The sequence below is a fragment of the Dasypus novemcinctus genome, chromosome 6 (assembly GCF_030445035.2).
Source record: "Dasypus novemcinctus isolate mDasNov1 chromosome 6, mDasNov1.1.hap2, whole genome shotgun sequence".
Classification (NCBI taxonomy): domain Eukaryota; kingdom Metazoa; phylum Chordata; class Mammalia; order Cingulata; family Dasypodidae; genus Dasypus; species Dasypus novemcinctus.
The window spans coordinates 38,469,649-38,495,228 of NC_080678.1; the positions used below are offsets into that span (position 1 = coordinate 38,469,649).

The following is a 25,580-nucleotide window of genomic DNA, read 5'->3' on the forward strand; positions in this document are numbered from 1 at the left end:
TTCCACCATTTTCTTCTTTGGTTTTCATATGTCATATCATATTTTGTCTGTCTTTTTACTCTTTTGGTTATCCTTTCTGCTATTCTTTCTTCTATACTGTCCTCCCCTCTCTCTCCTGTCTTTTTCTTTCAAGTTCTGAGGCTTCCTTTAAGATTTCCTGCAAAGTTGGATTATTTTTTACAAACTGTGTTAGTTTCTGTCCCTTTGTGAATATTTTATACTCCCCTTCATATTTGAAGGACTGTTTTGCTGGATAAAGAATTCTTGGCTGGCAGTTTTTCTCTCTCAGTATCCTAATTGTATCATACTAGTCTTCTTGCCTCCCTGGTTTCTGGTGAGAAATACACACTTAGTCTTACTGGGTATCCCTTGTATGTGATGGTTTGCTTTTCCCTTGTTGTTCTCAGAATTTTCTCTCTATCTTTGACGTTTGACATTCTAAGTAGTATGTTTCTTGGAGTAGGCCCATTAGGATTTATTCTGATTGAGGTACAGTGAGCTTCTTGGACATGTAGTTTCATTTCTTTCATGAGAGTTGTGAAATTTTCAGCTATTATTTCTTCAAATATTCTTTTTGTTCCTTTTCTCTTCTCTTCTCCTTTTGAAACTCCCATGACACATATGTTATTGTGTTTAGTGTTATCATTCAACTTCCTGAGCCCCTGCTCAAATTTTTCCATTCTTTTCTCTCTTTAATTTTAGCTGTTCTGTCTTTGATATCACTTATTCTTTCTTCTTTCGAGTCTACTGTTGCATGCCTCTAATGTGTTTTTTATCTCATCTATTGTGTCTTTCATTCCCATGAGTTCTGTTGTTTTTCTATTCAGGATTTCAAATTTTTCTTTGTGCTCACTCAATGCCTTCTTGATCTTGTTTTTATCTTTAGCTGTATTGTCCTGTCTTTCAACTCATTAATTTGATTTTGGAAATTTGTGTGCATCTCATTAATTAGTTCTCTCAAATCCTGCATCTCTTCTGAGGCTTTGATATATTCCTTTTCTTGGGCTATGTCTTCCATTTTCTTAGTATGGCTCATAATTTTTTGCTGATGTCTAGGCATCTGATTAGCTAAGATGGTAATTTACTCAGATGGTCAGTTTGTTTTGGATTTAGTTGTGGGAGGCTGTGTGTTACTGCTGCTCTTTGATTCTTGGTTCGACCTGGATCCCTAGGATTGTTCCTATTTGTTGCTCAAAACTGGGGGTACTGGACCCAATAATGGGTTGCAGACTGGCTTTCTAGGGCCTTAGGAAGGGAGGCCATAAAAGCCAGAGAAAGCCTGTCTTATTTATTAATTTTCTTAAGTGCACTTCTTTGGTCTGACAGCAGATGGTGCTCTTTGGCACCCCTCTCAGTTCAATGCCTGGTTGGAGTGTTTGCTGCAACACCGATTGACTCAATGCCATAGAGGTTCTGCCTGGAGGCTGAGAGCCTTGTAATTCAAACTTTCTCAGAAATAGTTCTCCAGCCTTCTCTGACAGCACCCTCCCTTTTCCTGGGTAAGAAATAATTCCACTCCCCTCTGCATCCTCAACATCAGCCACCATTAGTAGAGAAGGAGATTGGGAGGTTTGTATCTCATTGGCCCCTTGCCAGCTCCCAAGGCAATGACATGGCCCCATCCAGCCTGGAAGGGCTTGGAACACAACAGACCAAATTTGTGGGTCAAATGGTGAGTGAGCCTTAGGCTGTGTCCTTCTTTCCCTCTTTTCCTGGGGCATCCTCAACAATCAGTCCTGCCTAGAAGAGAGGGAGACTGTGAGGGTCGGATTTCTCCAGTCCTGTGCAGGCTCCCAGAGCAAACCATGGTGTGATCTCACTCAGCCTGAAAGGGCTGGTGGGACACAGCACATCAAATTTGTGGGTCAGAAGCTGAGTCAGCCTTAGTCCCTCTCTTGCCTTTCCTGGGGTGGTGGATCCCTGGAGTCCCCTTTGTCTGTAGCTGGCTCAGAGGCTTGAGAATTCTGAAGTATCTTTATTTTTTAATTTTTAAAAAAGATTTATTTTTATTTATTTCTCCCCCCCACCCCCCGTTGTCTGCTCTCTGTGTCCATTCGCTGTGTTCTTCTGTGTCCGCTTGTATTCTCATCAGCGGCACTGGGACTCTGTCACTTTTTTGTTGCATAATCTTGCCTCATCAGCTCTCCATGTGTGCGGCGCCACTCCTGGGCAGGCTGCACTTTTTTTGCATGGGGCAGCTCTCCTTATGGGGCACACGCCTTGCGCACGAGGCTCCCCTAGGCGGGGGACACCCCTGCGTGGCAGGGCATTTCTTGCGCACATCAGCACTGCGCGTGGGCCAGCTCATCACACGAGTCAGGAGGCCCTGGATTTGAACCCTGGACCTCCATGTGGTAGGTGGACACTTCCCTAAAGTGTCTTTAGTGTGGGGGAGGGTGCCAGCAGTAGCAGTCACTGGTGTCATCTCACAGTTTTGCATTGTCAGTTCCCGTCCCTGGTCCCTCTCTCTTCTGCGCGGTATCCAAAACTTCGCCTGGTGTCCTAAACCCTAGATTCTTTTCCAGGCCATTTCAGCCTGTCTTCTAGCTATATTTCTGGCAGAGAAGAAAGTCCTGTGTCTTCCTAGTCTTACATATTCATTTAATCCTCATGACAACTCTTTGAGTTAGGTACCATTGTCCCCACTGACAGATAAGGAAAACGAACTCATATAATTTACATAACATACCCAAGATCACAAAGCTTGTGCAAGTGGTAAGGCTGGGATTCAGGGCCAGGCAGTCTTGCTCTACAATCTATATCCTTAGTCTCTATGAAATATTGCCTCTTTATTTTTTTGAAAATTAAAAAAAATCTATTCTTGGTAACCTTTAACTTCCTCATCTTCTAATTTAAAATATTATCCAACTAAGCTTTTCTCTTGGGAGAATGTTTAGAAAAATGATAAGGGAAAAAAAAAGTCCTTTCTCATTTCAATGAAATAGTATTCAATAAGAACTTCTATAAAACCAGTTACTATCAGAACAAAATCAAAATGCAGCAAAGATCAAACCGTAATATCCATCCAGTATATGTAAACAACTGGCACATTCGAGATCAATATGGCATTTGACTTGTGAGTGGACTACTATTAATCTTTATAGGTAATGAAATTTAGATTCACCAGTCCAGTTTTGAAGAGAGACCAATAATCAAACTCACATACACAGCATACTGAAAGCAGAATAAAATGAAGAACTACTCTTTAGTCATGTTCTACTAAAGAAAGCAAAGAAACATAGCTTGAATCCTATTACCAGAGTTTTCACAAGATGACAAAATATACTTTAAAGGCTACAACTACTAGAATTTTTAATGTACTGGATACATACATAGTTTGTATATGAGGTTCCCATATACTCCCCACCCCACTCACCCCACTCCTCCACCCATAACAACAACCTCCTCCATCATCATGAGACATTCATTGCATTTCGTGAATACATCTCTGAGCACCGCTGCACCTCATGGTCAATGGTCCACACCATAGCCCACACTCTCCCACAGTCCACCCAGTGGGCCATGGGAGGACATACAATGTCTGGTAACTGTCCCCGCAGCACCACCCAGGACAAATCCAAGTCCCAAAAACGCCCCCACATCACATCTCTTCCTCCCACTCCCTTCCCCCAGCAGCCACCATGGCGACTTTCTCCACACCAATTTTTTTTTAATCATACAATATGTTACACTACATATTTGGTTCATAGTAACACAATCATACAGTAGTTGTCCTTTTGTGTCTGGCTTGCTTCACTCAACATAATGTCCTCCAGGTTCATCCATGATGTCATATGTTTTATGACTTCATTTCTTCTTACAGCTACATAATATTCCACCATGTGTATACACCACAGTTTATTTATTCATTGGTTGATGAACACCTGGGTTGTTTCCAATTTTTGGCAATCATGAATAATGCCACTATGAACGTAAGTGTGCAAATGTCTATTCACGGCACTGCTCTCATTTCTTTTGGGTATATATTCAGTAGTCCTATTACAGGGTCATAAGGCAGATCTAGATTAAATTTCTTTAGGAACTGAACAATTCTCAACAGAGGCATTCCATTCTTCATTCCCACCAACAGTGAATAGGTGTTCTATCTCTCCACATCCTCTCCAACACTTGTAGTTCTCTGTCTTTTTAATAGTGGCCATTCTGATAGGTGTGAAAGCTCATTGTAGTTTTCATTTCCCTAATCATTAGTGATGTTGAGCATTTTTTTCATGTGTTTTTTTCCCATTTGTATTTCTTCTTTGGACAAATGTCTAGTCAAGTCTTTTGCCCGTTTTTTAATTGGGTAATTGACTTCTTATTGTTGAATTGTAACATCTCTTTATATATCCTGGGTATTAAACTCTTATCAGATATATGATTTCCAAAAATTTTCTCCGATTGAGTTGGCTGCCTTTTCACCCTTCTGACAAAGTCCTGTGAGGTACAAAAGTGTTTAATTTTGAGGAGGTCCCATTTATCTATTTTTCCTTTTGTTGTATGTGCTGGGGGTGGAATGTCCAAGAAACCACTACCTACTACAAGGTCTTGAAGATGTTTCCCTATGTTTTCTTCTAGTTTAATGGTCCTAGCTTTTATATTTTATGGTCCTAGCTTTTATATTTAGGTCTTTGATCCATTTTGAGTTGATCCCTGTATAGGAAGTGAGAGGTCCTCTTTCATTCTTTTGGTTATAGATATTCAGTTGTCCCAGCACCATTTGTTGAAAAGACTGTTTTGTTCCATTAACATCAACTTGGTAGGATTCTCAAAAATCAATTGACTGTATAGATAAGGGCTTATTTCTGGATTCTCAATTCTGTTGCACTGATTAATGTGTCTGTCTTTATGCCAGTACCATGCTGTTTTGACCACTGTAGCTTTGTAATATATTTCAAGTTCAGGCAGTGAAATTTCTCCCAATTCACTCTTCCTTTTCAGAATGCTTTTAGCTATTTGGTTGCACTTTCCCTTCCAAATGAATTTGGTAATTGCCTTTTCTAATTCTGTAAAGTAAGCTGTTGGGATTTTGATTGGTATTGCATTGAATCTATAAATCAGTTTGGGCAAGTTTGATATCTTCATGATATTTATTCTTTCAATCCGTCAACACAGAATGTCTTCCCATTTGTTTAGGTCTTTTAAAATTTCTTTTAGCATTATTTTGTAGTTTTTTGCATATAGGTCCTGGACTTCTTTGGGAAAATTAATTCCTAGGTATTCGAGTCTTTTTGTTGCTATTGAAAATGGAATTTCCCCTGATTTCCTTCTCAGATTGTTTAGTACTAGTGTACAAAAACATTACTGATTTATTGTGTTAATCTTGTATCCTGCCACTTTGTTGAACTCATTTATTAGCTCAAGTAGCTTTGTTGTGGATACTTCAGAATTTTTTAAGTACAGGAGCATGTCATCCACAAACAGTGAGTTTTACTTCTTTTCCTATTTGGATGCCTTTTTTTTTTCTTGTCTGATTGCCCTAGCTAGAACTTCCTGTACAATACTGAATAACAATGGTGACAGTGGGAATCCTTGTCTTGTTCCTGATCTTAGAGGGAAAGCTTTCAACTTTTTCCCATTGAGTATGATGTTGGCTGTGGGTTTTTCATATATGCCTTTTATCATATTGAGGAATTTTCCTTCTATTTCTATCTTTTGAAGTGTTTTTATCAAAAAAGGATGCTGGATTTTGTCAAATGCCTTTTCTGCATTGATTAAGATTATCATGTGTTTTTTTCCCTTCAATTTGTTAATGTGGTGTATTACATTGACTGGTTTTCTTATGTTGAACCAGCCTTGCATACCAGGAATAAATCCCATTTGGTCATGATATGTAAGACTTTTGATATGCTGTTGAATTTGATTTGCAAGTATTTTGTTGAGAAATTTTGCATCTACGTTCATTAGAGAGATTGGTCTGTAATTTTCTTTTCTTATAGTATCTTTATCTGGCTATTAGAATTTTAAAGAAAAAAAAATTTTTTTTTAAATTGTCAGTTAAGGCCTGGTGACTCTAAAGAGTATTCATCTAGGATTAAATAAGAGGATATACTTTGTAAGTGGAATAGGACAAATAAATGGGTATGAGCCATTATTTTCAGGAATTCAAAGGCAAAAGTCACTCTAGGAGAGGGGGAGGAGGGTGTGCAAGGTCTGTGTTAGCTTGGAGTCCAGAGAAGACATTGTTGAAGACCAAATAAGAACGTCTCTGACTCCATCAGGAGGGCAGATCAGTGCAGTGGAAGTAGGGAGGTGGTCTGGTGAAATAAGCAGAGGAAATGATTTGAGTCTGTACTATAAAGCAGAGAGTGGTTCAGTGAAGTCCAAGGCCAAAGGAAATGCCTTAGCATCTTTATTAGTTAGCCACATGCGGTGCTGAGGCAAAGTACCAGAAAACCTGCTGGTTTTTATAAAAGGTATTTATTTGGGGTAAAAGCTTACAGTTACAAATTACAAGGCCCTCTTTAGGAATGAGAGGGGAGACTTCTAAAAACCAAAAAACAAGAGTAGGGTTGAGCATATAGATGATTAATTTGAAGAAGAGAAAACTTATTTGGGGGTGAGAAGGGAATACATTGTACCTATCTTCAAATTAGAGGGTAAAAGTTTTACATGAGAGAAAACATAAGAAGCTTTTCTGGGTCCTGTGAGTTCTAAGCATTGAACCTGATGGTAGTCTTGGGGCCCCTGACACACATAATAACATGGAACAAGAATAAATAACATTAAGTAATTTATATAAGAAACCTTTAAAAGGCAATAAGTTCCATAGAGTTTATGGAATTTACTACTACTCTTTCCATTGTCAAATAACAGTATCTCATATAATTAGTGAAGTTAAAGATGTTTATTAAATATCTACTTGATGGCAAAGTAACTTTGATTCAAATATCCAGTCTTTTAAAGAGATTTAGTTATTTTTATTTTTTAGGAGGTACCAAAGATTGAACCCAGGACCTTGTACATGAGAAGCAGGTGCTCAACCACTGAGCTACATCTGCTCCCCAGTGAGAGTTGGTTTTTCTGTTCATTCGCTCATTTTGGGAGGTACTGGTGATTGAAACCAGGAAGCAGGCACGCACCAGTTGAGTTACATCTGCTCCCCAAGGGATTTGTTTTTTTAAAAAAACCCATACTAAACACTAACATTTCAAAATAGGTTAAAATAAATTTTATTTAAATGTTAGAAGAGATATACACAATTCACAAATTCTCTACAAACAACTGCCAATCTTTGGCCACTTCTGTAATAGTTTCTGTACAGACTTGGAAATTTTGCTGTGAAATAGGGTCTACAAAATATTTATTTCTGAAAGCATCACAATGTTAAGTTTAGGCAAAATAATGTTTAAAACTGAAGTCTTTGAATGTAAGTGAGTGAGCTCAAAATGTGTGATAATTTTGGTCTTTGAGAGCATACCTGTAGTTTAACAAAGACTGTCTTTGCATCTTCAATTCAAAAGCATACTTGTTTTCCAAAAGGATGACTGACCAACTGATGCCATCCCTGAGAGCAGAATCCCAACCACCAACATGAAAGGGATATAACTTGGTGAAGACAACATTAATTGACTTGCCACAAAGATGAGGAGGCAAAATCAATGCCAAATTACTTGAAATTATAAGGAATTTAAAAATTCAATGTTTTAGAATTTCTTCCCTGAGCTATAGATGCTTTTTATATATAATCTACAGTAAAATAGATGCAGTCCATCATTCCAAGTTGTACTTATAAATGCTGTTTTTTGGTGCTGAAAAGATTGGTTACAACTCACACAGCACAAAGTGGTAGCAATTACATGTTTCATGGAAATCTTTGGTGAGACGCAGTCTTGCAGAAGCTTTCTCACTCTGTTTCCCTCCTAATAATACTCCTAGAATCTTCAAGTTATTTTCAGAGGAGAAACCACAAGACCATAATGAAGGACAAGCAGACCATCCTGAAAAGAAGAAAAAGAGCATTTTGTAGCTATTTGAAAACCATATGTAAATGATCAAGTCAAAGCTTGTTTGCATAACCCACTGTTGAGGTGAAATTCTCAGAACTTAAAAGAGAATAGAGTCTAAGAAAAACATATTTGCTTATTCACTTACCTGATCACCAACCTCTTTGCTTGTCAATGTCTTTCTAATGACTCTCATGAGCCAATTCTGAAACAACCATCTATCCACAGTTCATTAGGGTTATTTATAACTAAACAATTCTCCAAAAGACCTAAAAGAAACACATTTCTTTCTCCACAGACTACTTAATAGACTTTGTAGGCAATGTACTTCCCTAAAAAAAACCTCAACTATCATTAAGCATTCTAGATCTGCTAAGAAATGGAACATTTATTTCCATGTAAATGTAGCTCACTACTAGTATAAGTGATAAAACTTTGAAATTCTTACCCATTTAGCAGAAGTCTAGAATATATTATATATTTTTCCTTCCTCCTTAGATTATTCATTACAATTTAACCTTTCCTTGATGGCCATTAAGAACAGTAACTCTATATTAAATGATACCAGAAGCTGTGCTTCTGAGTCATTTTATCTGATTTTTGTGGTTTTCTGTCTCCTTGCTTGATATCAGGTCTTAATGCTTTGTGTTTTCACCAAGGTGACATCCAGCAAGCAACTCACCTTTCTAAGGTGTTGTTTCGAATTTCCTATGGACTGGAAAACTAGATAACAAGGAAGACTCACTGGGAAAGTGTGCCATGAGCAACGGGCCTGCCTTGGGCAACACAGCGAGACAGTGGTAACAGACATTCCTTGGAGTTCCAATCCTGCTCTAGCTAGTACTCCCCCTATCTCTTTCTTCCTTACTTAGCTTTCCTATGGCTCTACTTCCTTATTTCCTACTCATTACTTAACACTAAAATCTGGCTTCTCTTCCCAGGAACTCCAGTGAAAACTCATCAGAATTCTAGAAGAGGGCTCACACATACAAATGCTCAGAGGCCAGGAAAGTATCTTAAGTGAATATGAGTTAGGAATGTAAGTTAATAAGGAATGTTGGAGACCAGTGTTAAACCAAAGAGCAGATGCCTACCCAAAAGAATTTAAATTCAAAATACTTAAAACATGGAATAAGCCAAATAAGGCATAATCCCATAACAAATTTGACCTAGAGAACATTATATTAGATCTGTTATAGAATAACTGGCCTAATAAGAGTAAATGGATTTTATTATAATACAAATGGAAATATTTCAGTAATATTTTTATATACATACAAATTACTTTTTATTTTAGGAGGTATCAGGGAATGAACCCAGGACTTTGTAAATGGGAAGTGTCAACCACTAGGCTACATCTGCTCTCCGATAAAAGTGGGTTCCCTCCTCCCTTCCCCCACCCTGCTGTTTTTGCTGTGTCCATTCGCTGTGTGACCATCTATATCTATTTCTCTTTTTGTCTTCTCTTCTTCTTTTTTCTCCTCTAGGATTTACCAGGATTCAATCCTGGGGACCTCTGATATGGAAAGAGGTTCCATGTCACCTGAGCCACCTTAGTTCCTGGTTTCTGCTGTGCTTTACCTTGACTCTCCCCCTTCGTCTATCTTTTGTTGAGTCATCATCTTGCTGCATGACTCACTTGCATGAGCACTGGCTCACAGTGTGAGCACTCAACTTGCTGCTTGGGCATGCTTTCTTTTTCTTTTTTTACCAGGAGGCCCCAGGGATCGAACCCAGGCTCTCCCACATGGTAGGGGGAAGCCCTATCACTTGAGCCACATCCACTTCCCAGGAGTTGTTTTTTTTTTTTGTTTGTTTGCTTGCTTTTAGGAAGTACTGGGGATCAAACCCAGGACCTCAATATGGGAAGCAGGTGCTCAACCACCTGAGATTTATCTGCTCCCCACAAACTACATTTTACATGTTAATTTTTTTGCATGTAGTTCTGTTTCAGAAATAAAAAGCATCATTTCCAAAAGAATATATTGATATGAAAAAATATAAAATTGAATTTATAGCTTCCAAGCTGTTTCAGTATCTCAAAATTCCTTCAATGCATATATAAAATCATTTTATGAAATGAGATGATTACTTATAATACTTTAGCCCTTGGTTCAAAACTCAATCAGTTTCTCACCTTCTTCAATTAAAATACAAAATTCTTATCAAGACCCAGGATGTCCTATCTGATTTTATTCTTCAATTGCTCAGATCTCAGCTCTTACTAATTTTCTCCCTCACTCACTATATGCTAACTTGCCCTCTGAAGAAGGTAAGTTAATCATTTAACTACGAAAGCCTGAGATTCCATGAAACCAGGTTGTTTTCAATGATGACTTTGACTGCATTATAGGCTAAGTTCTGGGACTTTGCTTATCTCTCTGAATCTTCCCATGTGTCTAAGATAGTGCTCTGTAAATATTTCTTGAATTGAGGTCCTATTTTCTACCCACCTTATTTACTTTGGGACTTTTCTCCTAGATTCTTACATTTAAAATCAAGCTTTTTTTTTTTGGAGGTACCAGGGATTCATAATCAGGCCTCTTATGTGGGAAGCCAGTGCTCAACCACTGAGTCACATTGGCTCCTCTGAGTTGGTTTTATCATTTGTTTGCTTTTTGTTAATTTTTGTTTTTAGGAGGCACCAGGGACTAACCCAGGACCTTCCATGTGGGAAGCAGGTGTTCATCTGCTTGAGCCACATCTGGTCCCTCAAGCTTTATTCCCCTCTTTATTCCCCCAACCCCACTCTGAGATGGCTCCCTCATCTGTTCGCTTGTTGTCTGCTCATCTTTTTCCTTGTTGTCTGTTTTTTTTTTCTTTTCTTTAGGAGGCACCAGGAACCAAACCCAGGACCTCCCGTGTGGGAGGCTGGTCCTCAACTGCTTGAGCCACATCCGCTCCCCTCAAGATTTTTAAAAGACAACCATCATTTCCTAAAATTTCTGAAGTTTGACCTTATAACATTTGTAGGAAATGTTTTTGTTTAGACTTCTAAGTATATTTTACTTACCCAAGAAAAAAATTGTTTTATTTTATGACGATTCTTTTGAATTATTTCTTTATTGTTAAAATGTAGACGATTGGGCAAGGTGCTATACTTCTAAAAATACACAGAATGAATAACCATGTTACCTGCAAATGTATTTAGCTACCCTTCTGTTAAGAAACTAGACTTTAAATTCTTTTTTTCAACAGGTGAATCCTGATTCCACCAGTAACTAGCCAGGAGGCCCTGGGTTAACATGTTACTTAACCTCTATATGCCTCTGTTTGCTTTGATGTAAAAAAAACAAACTGGAGTATTAGATCCACTGACAGATGTTAAATTTAGAGACAAAGTTTGAGGATAAACAGAATATTTGTATAGTTTCAAAGTGTTACCCCCAACATAATTATAAAAATAAAAAGACTACCAGTACTAAGGCATATTGACCTCATGTATCTTCTGATCTCCTGGTGCAATACACTGAGAAGGGCACACCACTTCTGGGGCATTCTTGCTAAAAACGCATAACCTCAATCTAATTTGAGAAAACATTTGACAAAACCATATTGAGGATGGGAAGCAGCTGTAGTTCAAGTGGTTGAGCACTTGCTTCCCATGTATGAGGTCATGGGTTAGATCCCCGGTATCTCCTTTAAAAAAAAGGACATAATGAGGAATATTCTATAACTCTCAAGTACTTTTAAAAACTATCAAGGTCATGAAAGATAAGGAAGGACTAGGAAATTGTCACATAATGGAGTAGAGTAAGGGAAGATGACAATTAAATGCAACATGGATTCTGGATTTGGGTCCTGGAACAGAAAAAGGACATTAGTGGGAAAACTGGAGAACTCAAAATAAAGCCTGTGGTTTAGTTAACAGCATTGTAGCAATGTTATTTTCTTTGTTTTGATAATGTGCTATGGTTATACTTGACGTTAATATTAGAGGATGCTGGGTGACATCTACACAGGAACTCTGTATTAATTTTGTAACTTTTCTGTAAGTTTTCAATTATTTCTAAATAAAAAACTAAAAAATAAAATAGGATACTTGTTCTTATCTTTAAGGTTGTTGTGAGGCATATACAACATAACACATGTTCTTCTACACCTAGAATATTGTATGTGGCACAAGGTAAGAGCTCAGAAATGTTAATTATAATTAATAATGTCTTTCTCCAAGCAATTTCACACCATAAAGTTATTGTTCCTCAGTTAACCTGGCAGGCTGATCAATGGATTTTCCTTTTTCTTTTCACCTTCCAACAGTTTGAAGACACTTTTAACTAAACTTTTAACACCATCTCATTCTATCACTAGGCTGATGGTATTGCAAAAATAGTTAATAGTTCATTTTTCCTCAAGTTCTTTTGGAAGGTTCTGCTTAATGGAAAAGCCAGTTGCCTTTTTTTTTTTTAGGAGGTACAGGGGATTGAACCCAGAACCTCATAGATGGGAAGCAGGTGCTCAACCATGGAGCTATATCCGCTCCCCAAGGAGTTGGTTTTCTCATTCATTTTTGTTTCGCTTTTTAGGAGACACTGGGGTTCAAACCTAGGACCTTGTTCATGGGAAGCAGGCACTCAACCACTTGAGCTACATCTGCTCCCAAGGCAGTTACTTTTACAAAGAAACAGAAAGGCAGCTAAGTCCTCTCCCTGCTTTTTCAATCACACATAAAATATGCCTCAGGGTCTAAATTCCAGTGATAAGACATTAAAATATCAGAAATGTCCTGGTTTCAACAAAAGATTATAAAACATAGAAAGAAACAAGTTTTGATAGTCCAAGTAAAGGAGACGATTAAGGCATTAGAAACATCAACAAGGATGGGACACATCAGAGAAAAGGCTCAATAGAACATTATTGGAATATATGAAAAAATTAGAATATAGACTGTAAGCTTTATATCAATGTTAAATTGCTTAAACTTGATATCTGTACTTAAGATGTTTATATAAGTGAATATCCTTGTTCTTAAGAAATGTACGTGGCAGTATTAAGTGTTCAAGGAGCATGATGTATACAACCTACACTCGAGTGTTTAGAAAGTGAATTGATAGATAAATAGATGGATAGAATAATATGGCAAAAGTGGCCAAAAGTTAAAGGGTTTCTGTGGTTATGTTGGAGTTCTCTGTATAGGGTCTGTATTATTTTTGTAATTGAACTGTAAAATAGATACATAATTTTTTTAAGTTAAAAAAACAAAGAAATCAGGGTAGGTCAATTCCCATTACAACTGATGTGCTAGATTGATTTTGAAATGTTTGTAATAAACGAACCAATAATAGACAAGAAACTCCTTTGCTCATCTTGTAGTCTCACTATTGGCCCCACCCTGGTCCCAGTCCTTTTTAGTAGTGAATCAAGTGGTGAAACCAAGATCTGGGGGTTAGATGTACTATTGCTACTGCTATATCATTACTTCTAGGTCTTTTCAGTGGACAGAGCTAAGAAACATGTTTAAGAAAATATATCATGAGGTCATACTGATACCTCTAATTCCAATCCAACTGTACAGGGTTCTTTTTCTCCTTCCCTCATTCCATCTGTGCCTCCCTTTTCCCATAGTGAGAAACACTGTCCCCAAAATTATCAATACTTTTACTCATTTGCTCAATACTATAACACATATAAAGGGGTTTTAGAATTGCTACACCAATATCACTATCAACAACTTACCAAGGAGAGCTCAATTTTTAAAGTTCTTTACTTTTTTTGAAACTCTTTTATTGAAATAGAAATTAAAGAGTGGGGTGGGGTGGGGTGGGATATGCGGTCTAAGGGAACCTCTTATATTTTTTAATGTAACATTTTTTGTGATCTATGGATCTTTAAAAAAACAATTTAAATATTTTAAAAAATAGAACTTAAGAGCAAAGTGCACAAGTATTAAGAACAGTTTGATGAATTTTTACATATGTAATCACAACCCAGATGAAGATATAGAACATTTCCAGCAGCCCCTGACTCCCTCATACCATTTCCAATCAACAAGCACCTCTAAAGATAACCACTATTCTTACCTCTATCACCATAGTTTAGTATTATCTAATTTTGGATTGAATATATATATGGACTTGTACAATAAATATTCTTTTGGGGCCTACTTCTTTGTTCACTTTTATGTCTGTGAGATTCATCCATGTTGCTGCATATAGCAGTTATTTTTCATTGCTGAGTAGTATTTTTTTTGTAATTCTTTTTTTGTTGCTGAGTAGTATTCAACTGCATGTATATGCCACAAATTTTTTATTCATTCTTTTTTGCACATTTGGATTTCTTCTAGTTTGTGCCTATCATGAAAAAACTACTATAAACATTCTTGTACATGTCTTTTGGTGGATGTACTGTTAATTTCTGTAGGATATATATCCAGGAGTAAGATTGTTGGGTTACAGGGTGTACATATCTAACTTTAGTAGATCTTACCATCAGAGTTCCAAAGTGGTTGAATCAATTTACACAATCACTACCAATGTATATGAGTTACTGTTGTTCCATATTTCTTACCAACACTTATATTTTCAGTCCTTTTACTTTAACCAGTTCTTTTGCATTTTACTATGCCAACTAGCCAAACTCTCTACCCTTTGGTGTCAGCCAATAAAGAAATTTGCACAGGATCTGGAAAGCAAAAGGAAGGAGCAGCCAGAATGCTTAGAAGTTTAACACAGGATGCCTGGTGCCCCTCCAGCTCATGCATATTTTTGCTGAGATGCTGGCTCACATTGTTGGTACAGGGCAGCAGCCAGGGCTGCCATAACTCCTGCTCCTCCTAGAGTCCCAGTTTCAGATTCTCTGAGTGCTGGGCCAGTTCCATGACAAAGACTGCCAGCTTTATCTACAAATCACCAGTTTCACTGAGGATGGAAGTAAGATACTGATTCTAGCTTCTCCTCAAAAGTTTCAGTTTATTCTTGCTCTTCCCCACTTCACATCCATCTTTTTCTTCCATTGCTGCCTTACTGACTTAAAATGAGCACAAGCTTACCACAGACGCAGGCAATGGCTTTCCATACACGTTTTCACCAGTTCCCACAATTGTTTAAAGTGTAAACCCTATAATAAATCACTTTTTTAAAAAAAGATTTATTTCTCTCCCCGTCCCCCCACACCCCAAGTTGTCTGCTCTCTGTGCCCATTTGTTGTGTTCTTCTGTGTCTGCTTGTATTATTGTCAGCGGCACCCGGAATCTGTGTCTCTTTTTGTTACGTCATTTTGTTGTGTCACCTTGCTGTGTCAGCTCTCTGTGTGTGCAGCGTCATTCCTGGGCAGGCTGGACTGGCTTTTGCACAGGGCAGCTCTCCTTATAGGGCACACTCTTTGTGTGCAGGGCTCCCCTACATAGGGAACACCCCTGTGTGGCAGGGCACTCCTTGCACACATCAGCACTGCACGTGGACCAGCTCACCACACAGGTCAGGAGGCCCTGGGTTTGAACCCTGGACTTCCCATGTGGTAGGTGGATGCTCTATCCATTGAGCCCAGTCCACTTCCCAATAAATCACTTATTAGCTAACATTCATATTAGTTCTATTTCCCAGATTGCATCCTGTTAAAACTGGTGAATCCAGGAAAAGGTAGATAGATGTTCACTGTATTATTCCTACAACTTTTCTGAAGGTTTAAAACCTTTCAAAGTAAAAAATGTTAAACACATAGCAAAGCACAAAGACTAATATAACAAATATCTTTGTGAACACCACTCAGGTTTGTGTACTAATATTTTACATTTGTTTCTAATCTTTTTTAAAAGTGATAAAACTTTTACATTTTCTTACCTAAAAGAGCAAAATGCAAGCAACCAATCAAATCTGAGTGATAGGTACAAGAATATCTGTAGCAAATTTGCAAAAAGAAAGCCAAGGTAAGCGGATGTGGCTCAAGGGATTGGGCTCCCGCTTACTACATGGGAGGTCCCCGGTTTGTTTCCCGGGACAGCGAACTAAGTGACAGGAAGTCATGACAAGCTGATGCAACAAGATGAAACAACAAGACATATGAAGAAAACATAATGGCAGACACACCAAAGCTGGGAGTGGAGGTGGCTCAAGCGATTAAGTGACTCCTTCCCAAATCAGAGGTCCCGAGTTTGGTTCCCTGTGCCTCCTAAGGAAACAAGGAAGATGAACACACAGCAAGTGCAACCAATGAGTGGGTAGGGAGAAATAAATATAAAAAAAAAACTTAAAAAAAAAAGTAAAATAAATAAAACTCTACATAATAAACCATAATCATTAAGGCAATAGAAATTCCAGTTATAGTCCTTCTTTATAAGCCAGCAGTAAAGCACAGCTATATCAAATCACAACAAAATATAGTTTTTTTCCTATAAAAATAAACATGCACATTCCTTATACCCCAGCAATTCCAATTCTAGGGGAGAGAGAAAAAAAGAAAATGATTTTGTGCAAGAATGTTCATAACATAAAAAGTTTTTTGAAAAAAAAAATGCTCATAGCTTCTTTATTTATAGTAGCCCAAGACTGGAAATAGCCCAAGTGTCCATGAATAGGAGAACAGATAATGTATGCTGTATTATACAATGAAATATTAGTCAGCAATAAAAAAGAACAAATTACTGCTACATGCAACTACATGGATGAATTAAAAATATATACTAAGTGAAAGAAGTCAGACCCAAAAAATTATATACTCTTTGATTCTATTTATATATTAGAATAAGCAAAACTAAGCTATGGTAAACCTTCAAGACCTTGGATTAGGCAATGGTTTCTTAGATATAGCACCAAAAGCACAAGCAACAAAAGGGAAAAAACAGATAAACTGGACTTCATCAAAACTAAACACTTTAAAGGACACCATCAAGAAAGTGAAGACAACCCAATGACTAGGAGAAAGTTTTTGCATACCAAACATCTGATACGGGACTAGTATTTAGAGTATATAAAGAACTCTTCCAACTGTATAATAAAAAGCCAAATAACCCAATTAAAAATGGGCAAAGCATCTGAAGAAACATTTCTCCAAATAAGATATACAAGTGACCAATAAAAACATGAAAAGATGCTTAACATCATTAGTCCTTAGAAAATTCATCCCCAAACCACGAGATACCACTTCACACCCATTAAGATGACTATTAATAAAAAAAGAGGGAAGCAGATGTGCTCAAGTGATTGGGTTTCTGCCTACCACATGGGAGGTGTCAGGTTCAGTTCCCAGTGCCTCCTGGAGAAGGCAAACTGGTGCAGTGGGCAGGCGCAGTGAGCTGACACAACAAGATGATGCAACAAAAGAGACATAATGAGGAAAGGCAATGAGAGAGACAACAAATCAAGGAGATGAGGTGGCTCAGGTGACTGAGTGCCTCTCTTCCACATAGGAGGTCCTGGGTTTGGTTCCCTGTGCCTCCTGAAGAGAAGACAAGGAGACCCAGAGAGCAGACAGTGACCGCAAATAACAAGGGGGGAAGGGGATAAATAAGTAAAATAAATCTTTAAAAAAATAAAATAAAATAAAGAAAGATGACGACAAATGTTGGCAAGGATCTGGAGAAAATGGAACTCTCATGCATTGCTTGTGGGAATATAAAATGGTGAAGCCACTTTGGCAAACAATCTGAAAGTTCCTCAAAAAGGCAGAGTTACTGTATGATCTAGCAATTCCATTCCTAGGTATGTACTCATTTCCAAATAAACGGCTATATACAAATGCTCATAGCAGTATTCATATTGGCTGAAAAGATGGGAACACTCCAAATATCCCATCAAGATGAATGGATAAATAAAATGTGGTCTACTCATATAATTGAATATTATTTGGCAATAAAAACGAAAGACATACTGATACATACTACAACATGGATAAACCCTGAAATTATGCTAAGTGAAAGAAGCCAGACACAAATGTCATATATTGTATGATTCCATTTATATAAAATGTCCAGAACAGGGAGAGCCATAGAAACAGAATGTAGATTAGTGGTTGCCTAAGTCTGGGGGGTTGGGGGTAAATAGGAAGTAACTGTTAACAGGTATGGAGTTTCTTTTGCAGGTGATGAAAATACTGTAAAATTGACTGTGGTGAAGGTTGCACAACTCTGTAAACAGTCTAAAAACACTGAATTTTATACTTTAAATAGGTAAATTGAAAGGTAAGTGAATTAAATCTCAATAAAACTGTTATTTTAAAAAAACTAATCTATATTTTAAAAAATCAGAATAATGGTGCCTTGGTGCTGATTATAGGGACTGACTGGGAATGAATATGAGTGAACTTTCCAGAAGACAGGGTAGTGTTCTATATCTGAGTAAGGCATTTGAGTTAAACAGGTGCATGCATTTGTCACTGAAAACATGTCTGTGAATGTATTCATCTTCCAAGAAAATGTAAATCCACACCAAGATAATAATTTTTCAAATATTCTGCTTTTTAGTAGTTGTTCCATTGAGTAAAATGAAAATTGGCAATTATACCAAAACAAAGTTATATTTCTAACAAACTAAACAAAATATTTAAGCTGAAAGTTCATCAAATATTTGTTAATATATTATAAGCTTCTCAGAGTCATACAGCTCTTAAAACAATTTATCACTCTAGGTTCAGTAAAATATTAGAATGTTTGGTCCTATCTTGCTCTTCTCTTCATGAAAGTCATATATCCTATCTTGCTTTTCATTTATCCTGACTAGAAAATTTAACATACTCCCATCTGATTACAGGCTAACTGAAACATCAAAATAGTTATCTTGGCTTTTTACCTATCGAACAGGAAATGTTATGTGAACCTCTAAAGATTTATTTATTTATTTATTTCTCTCCCCTTCTCCCTCCACCCCGGTTGTCTGTTCTCTGTGTCTATTTGCTGCGTCTTCTTTGTCCGCTTCTGTTGTTGTCAGCGGCACGGGAATGTGTTTCTTTTTGTTGCGTCATCTTGTTGTGTTGGCTCTCCATGTGTGCAGTGCCATTCCTGGACAGGCTGCACTTTCTTTCATGCTGGGTGGCTCTCCTTGTGGGGCGCACTCCTTGCACGTGGGGCTCCCCTATGTGGGGGACACCACTGCGTGGCACGGCACTCCTTGTGCGCATCAGTACTGCTCATGGGTCAGCTCCACATGGGTCAAGGAGGCCCGGGGTTTGAACCACAGACCTCCCATGTGGTAGACGGACGCCCTAACCGCTGGGCCAAGTCCGCTTCCCTATGTGTGAATCTCTAAAGCCCAATGAATATCTGAAAGTTTTTCTTAACGTGTCCCTCTAGATGCCCTTGCCTAGCAGCCTTCAAAATTCTACAGCAGTACTGGACGGATTAAAAAGAACAAAGGCCCTGGAATCAAACTGTCTAGGGTTTGAGCTCTAGCTTCTCTACTCCCTGTGGGCAAGTTGCATGTTCTTTCTGTACCTCAGATTCCTTAACTTTAAAATGGAGGACAAAAGACTAACAACCTACCAGGAAAATTTTAAGGAATAAATGAGCTAATCCATATAAATCACTTACAAAAGTGCCTGATACACAGTAAACACTCAGTAAATATTAGCTATAATTATTTATAGTCCAGGTAATTTTAAGAAGATTGTGGTTTATTTATTAAAACTTTATTGATGGGAAGCGGACTTGGCCCAGTGGTTAGGGCATCCGTCTACCACATGTGAGGTCCGTGGTTCAAACCCTGGGCCTCCTTGACCCGTGTGCAGCTGGCCCATGCGCAGTGCTGATGCACACAAGGAGTGCCATGCCACACAGGGGTGTCCCCCGCATAGGGGAGCCCCACGCACAAGGAAGGAGTGCGTCCCATAAGGAGAGCCGCCCAGCACGAAAGAAAGTGCAGCCTGCCCAAGAATGGCGCCGTACACATGGAGAGCTGAGACAACAAGATGACACAACCAAAAAAAAAAGAAACACATATTCCTGGTGCCGCTGATAAGGATAGAAGCGGTCACAGAAGAACACACAACGATTGAACACAAAGAGCAGACAACTGGGGGGAGGGGAAGAGGAGAGAAATAAATAATAAATAAATCTTTAAAAAAAAACTTTATTGAAAACATGGAAATTTTTCCTTTCATTATGTAACTTGTCTGCTGGGTATAAGCACAATAAAATGAGACCTACCTGCATTGCTGCATCACCTATTGCACGTCGGATTTCCCTTAGGGTTTGATACTGCTCCAACAAGTGATCACCACAGATGATATCTACCTATGGGCAAATAAGAACATCAGATTGCTTTCCTATTTAAAAAACATCTGAATAAATGAACAAAAATCAACATCATTATTTCCAAGCTAAATTTGCTATTTTATTTTAAACTGATTATAACATTCCAGAAAGATTTTGAAAACTTTTTACAAAAGAAAATAAGATAAAATGGAAAGAACATTCGAGGACATAGAGGACAATAGCACAGTACAAGTGATGTTCAAAATGATTTTCCATGAATCTCTGAGAAGTTTAAATCATATTCAATGTATTCAGTATAAAAAGGCACAGGAAACTACAATGTATTTTTGAAAAATTTCTACGATACAATGATAAAAAGGGTATTAATGGCCAGGGAAACATAGATTTAGAAGTGAAGAATTGTCTTGTCTTTTATTATTATTATTGAAATAATGAAAATGCTCTAATAATGATTGAAGTGAGGAATGCACAGCTACGTGATTATAGCAAATAGCATTGACTGTACACTTCGGATGCATTGTATGTTTATTAATATGTACCAATAAAATTGATTTCTTTTTAAAAAAAGGGGATTAATGCATAAAAATGTAAGCTTCAATTATTTGAACTGCCTTAAAATGGGATCAAGTCTTCAATACCTTTTTTTAAAAAGATTTATTTTTTATTTATTTCTCTCCCCTTCCCGTCCCCCCGCCAATAGTTTGCTCTCTGTGTCCATTCACTGTGTGTTCTTCTGTGTCCACTTGTATTCTTGTTGGCGGCACCAGGAACCTGTATCTTTTTGTTGTTGTTGTTGTGTCATCTTGCTGCGTCAGCTCTCTGTGTGTGCACTGCCACTCCTGGGAAGCCTGCACTTTTTTTGTGTGGGGTGGCTCTCCTTATGGGGCGCACTCTTTGTGCGTGGGGCTCCCCCTACATGCAGGACACCCCTGTGTGGCATGGCACTCCTTGCACGCATCAGCACTGCACATTGGCCAGCTCACATGGGTCAGGAGGCCCTGGGTTTGACCCTTGGACTTCCCATGTGGTAGGTGGACGCTCTATCAGTTGAGCCAAATCCACTTGCCATATACCTTGTTAATATATATCACTTAATTGGCTTAATCTCTTAACAGCCCTATTTAAGTTATAGTACAAAATTTCTCTATAACAGAATATTACTTCTGACTCCTCTTTCTCCTTTTCCTTTCTCCTCACATACATCAGTTACAAAATCCTGTTGCTTTTTTCTTCATAATATCTCAATTCCATATCATCCTATTAACAGCTGTCCCTAGGCCCAAATCAGTGTAATTACCTCCTAACCAGAGTTGCTACTTTCAAATTCTTTTTTTTTCCAAATTTTTTTACTACAATAAATTCTACAAAATGCCAACATGTTAAGTTCTCTAAAACTTGCAGAAGGTTGGGAAAGAATACTAAAAGCAGTTACATTTAACTGAGCAGTCACTATTTACCATATGCTATATGATGCATTTGATATATGTCATGTCATTTAATTCTCACAATCCAGTGTCATATCATCTATTCTCACCTTCCTGTGGGGGTAAATATTATAATTTCCATTTTATAGAGAGGGGTACTAAGAGGTAAAGGCATTCAACTTTCCTAAAGTCACAAAGCCAGGGTGGGATATAAACTTAGTCCTCCAAAATCTGAGTGTGTGCTCTGACAGCTGATTGCTGCTTTTCATCAGTTACTTCAGACCATGGGGACCAACTCTGAGGGACGCCACTGTTCCAACCACTCTTAGGCAAAAGGGGCAGAGAAATCTTCAAGAGGCAGTACTTATTTTTTTACTTGCCTCTTTCCATTTCCTGTTAAGAGCAACAATAGTTTGGAAAATTCACAAATTGACAGCTTCAGCCCTCAACAACAACAAAAAAGCAAAAAACTAGCAAACCCAGAGGAGTCAGAGACCTAGATTTCCAGTTATAACAACAAAATACTTAGAATGTCCAAGCAGAAGAAAGGATTAGTGAACTTGAAGATAAGAAATTATCCAGTGTAAGGAGCAGACAGAAAAAAACACCTGAAGAAAATGAACGGAGCCTGAAGTAACTGTGGGACACCAAACATACAAACATAAGTATCACTGGAGTCCCAGAAGGACAAGAGAGAGAATAAAGTATTTGAAGAAAAAAATGACCAAAAACTTTCCAAATCTAATGAAATCCATGAATATACATATCCAGGAAGCTTAATGAAATCCAAGCAAGATAGACTCTAAGAGAGCTATATATTTGATCATAAATCAAGTCCTAATAAATTAAAAAATATTGAAATATACAAAGTATCTTATTGGACCACAAATGAATAAAGCTAGAAAGCAGTAACAGAAGGAAAACCAAAAAATTTAAATATGTGGAAATGAAACAATACACTTTTTTTTCTTTAAAGGTTTTATTTCTTTCTTTATTTCCCCCCTTCCTCTCCTGCTGCCCTGCTGTTTTGCTGTGTTGTCTTCTCTTCTCGTTTCTAAGATTCATCAGGATTTGATCCTGAAGACTCCTGATGTGGAGAGGTTCCCTGTCAATTGTGCCACCTCAGTTCCTGGTTTCTGTGCTTCTCCTGGACTCTCCCCTTATCTCTCTTTTGTTGCATCATCATCTTGCTGTGTGACTCACTTGTGTGGGAACTGGCTCACTGTGCGGGCACTAGTGTTCACCAGCTCACCATGCAGGTATTAGCGTGGGCACTGACTCACCACATGGGAATGCTTTCTCTTCTTCTTTTTCATCAGGAGGCCCCAGGGATCGAACCCAGGTCCTCCCATATGGCAGGCAGAAGCTCTATCACTTGAGCCACATCCACTTCCCAAGCAATACACTATTAAAGAACCAATGAGTCAAAGAAGAAATCACAGGGAAATTAGGAAATATCTTGAGACAAATGAAAATACAACACAACACACCAAAACTTATGGGATGAAATTTACAGCTCTACATGACTACACTAAAAAAGAGAAAGATCAAAAATCACTAATCTAACTTCACACCTAAAGAAAATATAAGAGGAGAAAACTAAACTCAAAGTTAGCAGATAGAAAGAAATATTAAGGTTAGAGTAGAGAAAAATGAAATAGGGACTAGAAAAATAAAAGAATCAACAAAATCAAAACTTGTTTTTTTGAAAGGATCAATGAAATAAAAAAACAACTTTTAGCCAGACTGACACAGAAAAGGAAAGGATACAAATAACTAAAATAAGGAATGAAAGTGGGGACATTACTAGTGATCCTACAGAAATAAAAAGGATTATAAGTAATATTTTCATTAAAGTGTAGATTATATATTTTATTTGGAAAATAAAACATTGAATTTAAGAAATGGATTAAAATAAAAAGACCTGGATGAAACAGACGAATTCCTTGGAATATAAATTACCCAATCTGATACAAAAAGAAACAGAAAATCTCAAAAACCTATAACAAGTAAAGTAATTGGATTGTAATAAAATACCTCCCAGCAAAGAAAAGTCCAGGACTGCACAATTTTACTTGAATTTTATCAAACTTTTAAAGAAGATTTAACACCAATTCTTCTCCAACTCTTCCAAAATAATAGAAGAGGGATTACTTCCTAACTCATTCTATGAGGCTAGAATTACCTTGATACCAAAGCCAGATAAGGATAACACAAGAAAATTATAGATCAATATCCTTTATGAATATAAATGCAAAGATACTGGCAAACCAAATCCAACGGTATATTAAAAAGATACCCCATGACCAAGTGGAATTTATTCCAAGAATGTGAGGATGGTTCAACATAAGAAAAACCAATATAATACACACAGGAGAATGTGGGGAAAAAGTACATGATCATCTCAACTGATGCAAAAAGGCATTTGACAAATTCCAACATCCTTTCATGATAAAAACACTCAGAAAATTAGGAATAGAAAGGCATTTTCTCAACATATTAAGGGGTATTTATGGAAAACCCACAGCAAATATCATACTCAATGGTGAAAGAGTAAAAGCTTCCCCCCCATGGGGAGATGTGACTCAAGTCACTGAACACATGCTTCCCACAAGGGAAGTCCCAGGTTAGGTTCTTATAGGCTCTCAGTAGAGCCAATAAGACTCATTGGTTGGGTGCCAGCTTCCCATATATGGTCCTGGCGGTTCAATTCCGGTCCCTGGTCCCTAAAAAAATAAAGCTTTCCCATGAAGATTATTAACAAGACAAGGATGCCTGCTGATACCACTGTTATTCAACATTGGACTGGAAGTTCTGGCCAGAGCAATCAGGCAAGAGAAAAAAAAAAGAAAAGAAAAAGGCATCCATATTGGAAATGAAGAACCAATTATCCCTATTCACAGATGACATGATCCTATATATATATATATATGTGTGTATAAAATCTCAAAGACTCCACAAAAAGGTACTAGAACTAATAAACGAATTCAGCAAAGTTGCAGGAAACAAGATAAACAGGCCTAAGTTAGTTGTGTTTCTGTAACATTAATGAACAATATAAGAAGGAAATCAAGAAAATTTTATTTCCAATAGCATGTCAATAATAAAATACCTGGGAATAAATTTAACCAAAGAAGGCAAAGAATTTTACACTGAAAACTATAAAACTCTGCTGAAATAAATTAAAGACCTACATAAATGGAAAGACATGTCATGTTCATGAATGAAAAGACAATATTGTTATGATATCAATACTGCCTAAAGTGATCTATAAATCAGTGCAATCCCTATAAAAATTCCAGCAACCTCTTTCGCAGAAATGGAAAAGCTGATCCTTAAATTCATATGGAATAATTACAAGAAGTCCCCAATTGCTAAAACCATCTTGAAAAAAACAAAGTTGGGGGAAGCAGATGTGGCTCAAGCAATTGGCCCCCACCTACCATACGGGAGGTCCAGGGTTCGATTCCTGGGGCCTCCTGGTGAAGGTAAGCAGGCATGCGCAGCAAGCTGGCCCACACAGTGAGCTGGAGAAGCAAGATGATGCAACAAAATGAGACACAGAGGAGAGAAAATAAGAGACGCAACAGATCAGGGAGCTGAAGTGGTGCAAGAGATCAAGCATCTCTCTTCCCCTCTGGAAGGTCCCAGGATTGGTTCCTGGTGCTGCCTAAAGAGAAGACAAGTAGATACAGAAGAATGCACAGGGAATGGACACAGAGAGCAGACAATGGGGGTGGGGGTGAGGGGGAGAAGTAAATAATCTTTTAAAAAATAACTTAAAAATATATATATAAGCAGGGATTAAGAGATTTCCATATAAACAAAAGCTAAGGCAGTTTGTTGCCACTAGTCCAGGCCCTACAAGAAATGCTAAAGAGAGCTCTGCAGGTTGAAAGGAAAGGACCCTAGACAATTGACTGAAGCCTCATGAAGAAAAAAAGATCTCTGGTAAAGATAATGACATGGATAAATATAAATACCAGTACTATTGTATTTTTTATTTGCAATTCCACTTTTTACTTCCTACAGGACCTAAAAGGCACATGCATAAAATGTAATGATTCATCA

At 37.7% G+C, this 25,580-nt stretch overlaps 1 protein-coding gene across 6 annotated transcripts in view; it reads right to left on the bottom strand.

Moving 5' to 3' along the window:
• Positions 1-7,145: 7,145 nt before the first annotated feature.
• PCGF6 (polycomb group ring finger 6) overlaps positions 7,146-25,580 on the bottom strand; it is a 42,363-nt gene continuing 23,928 nt past the window's right edge. For 2 of the 6 annotated variants that reach the window (XR_011649013.1, XM_058298617.2), the window contains 2 exons: positions 20,017-20,103; positions 7,146-7,937 (listed from right to left, as the gene is read on the bottom strand). Coding sequence is in view for 4 of the 6 variants with exons in the window: in XM_058298617.2 (XP_058154600.1) it covers positions 7,881-7,937; positions 20,017-20,103 (144 nt within the window). In the remaining 2 variants the exon portion in view is untranslated. Of the gene's footprint in view, positions 7,938-15,967; positions 16,050-20,016; positions 20,104-25,580 lie in introns of those variants that run through there. The other 4 variants (XM_071215723.1, XM_058298618.2, XM_058298619.2 and 1 more) reach the window with 4 other exon arrangements.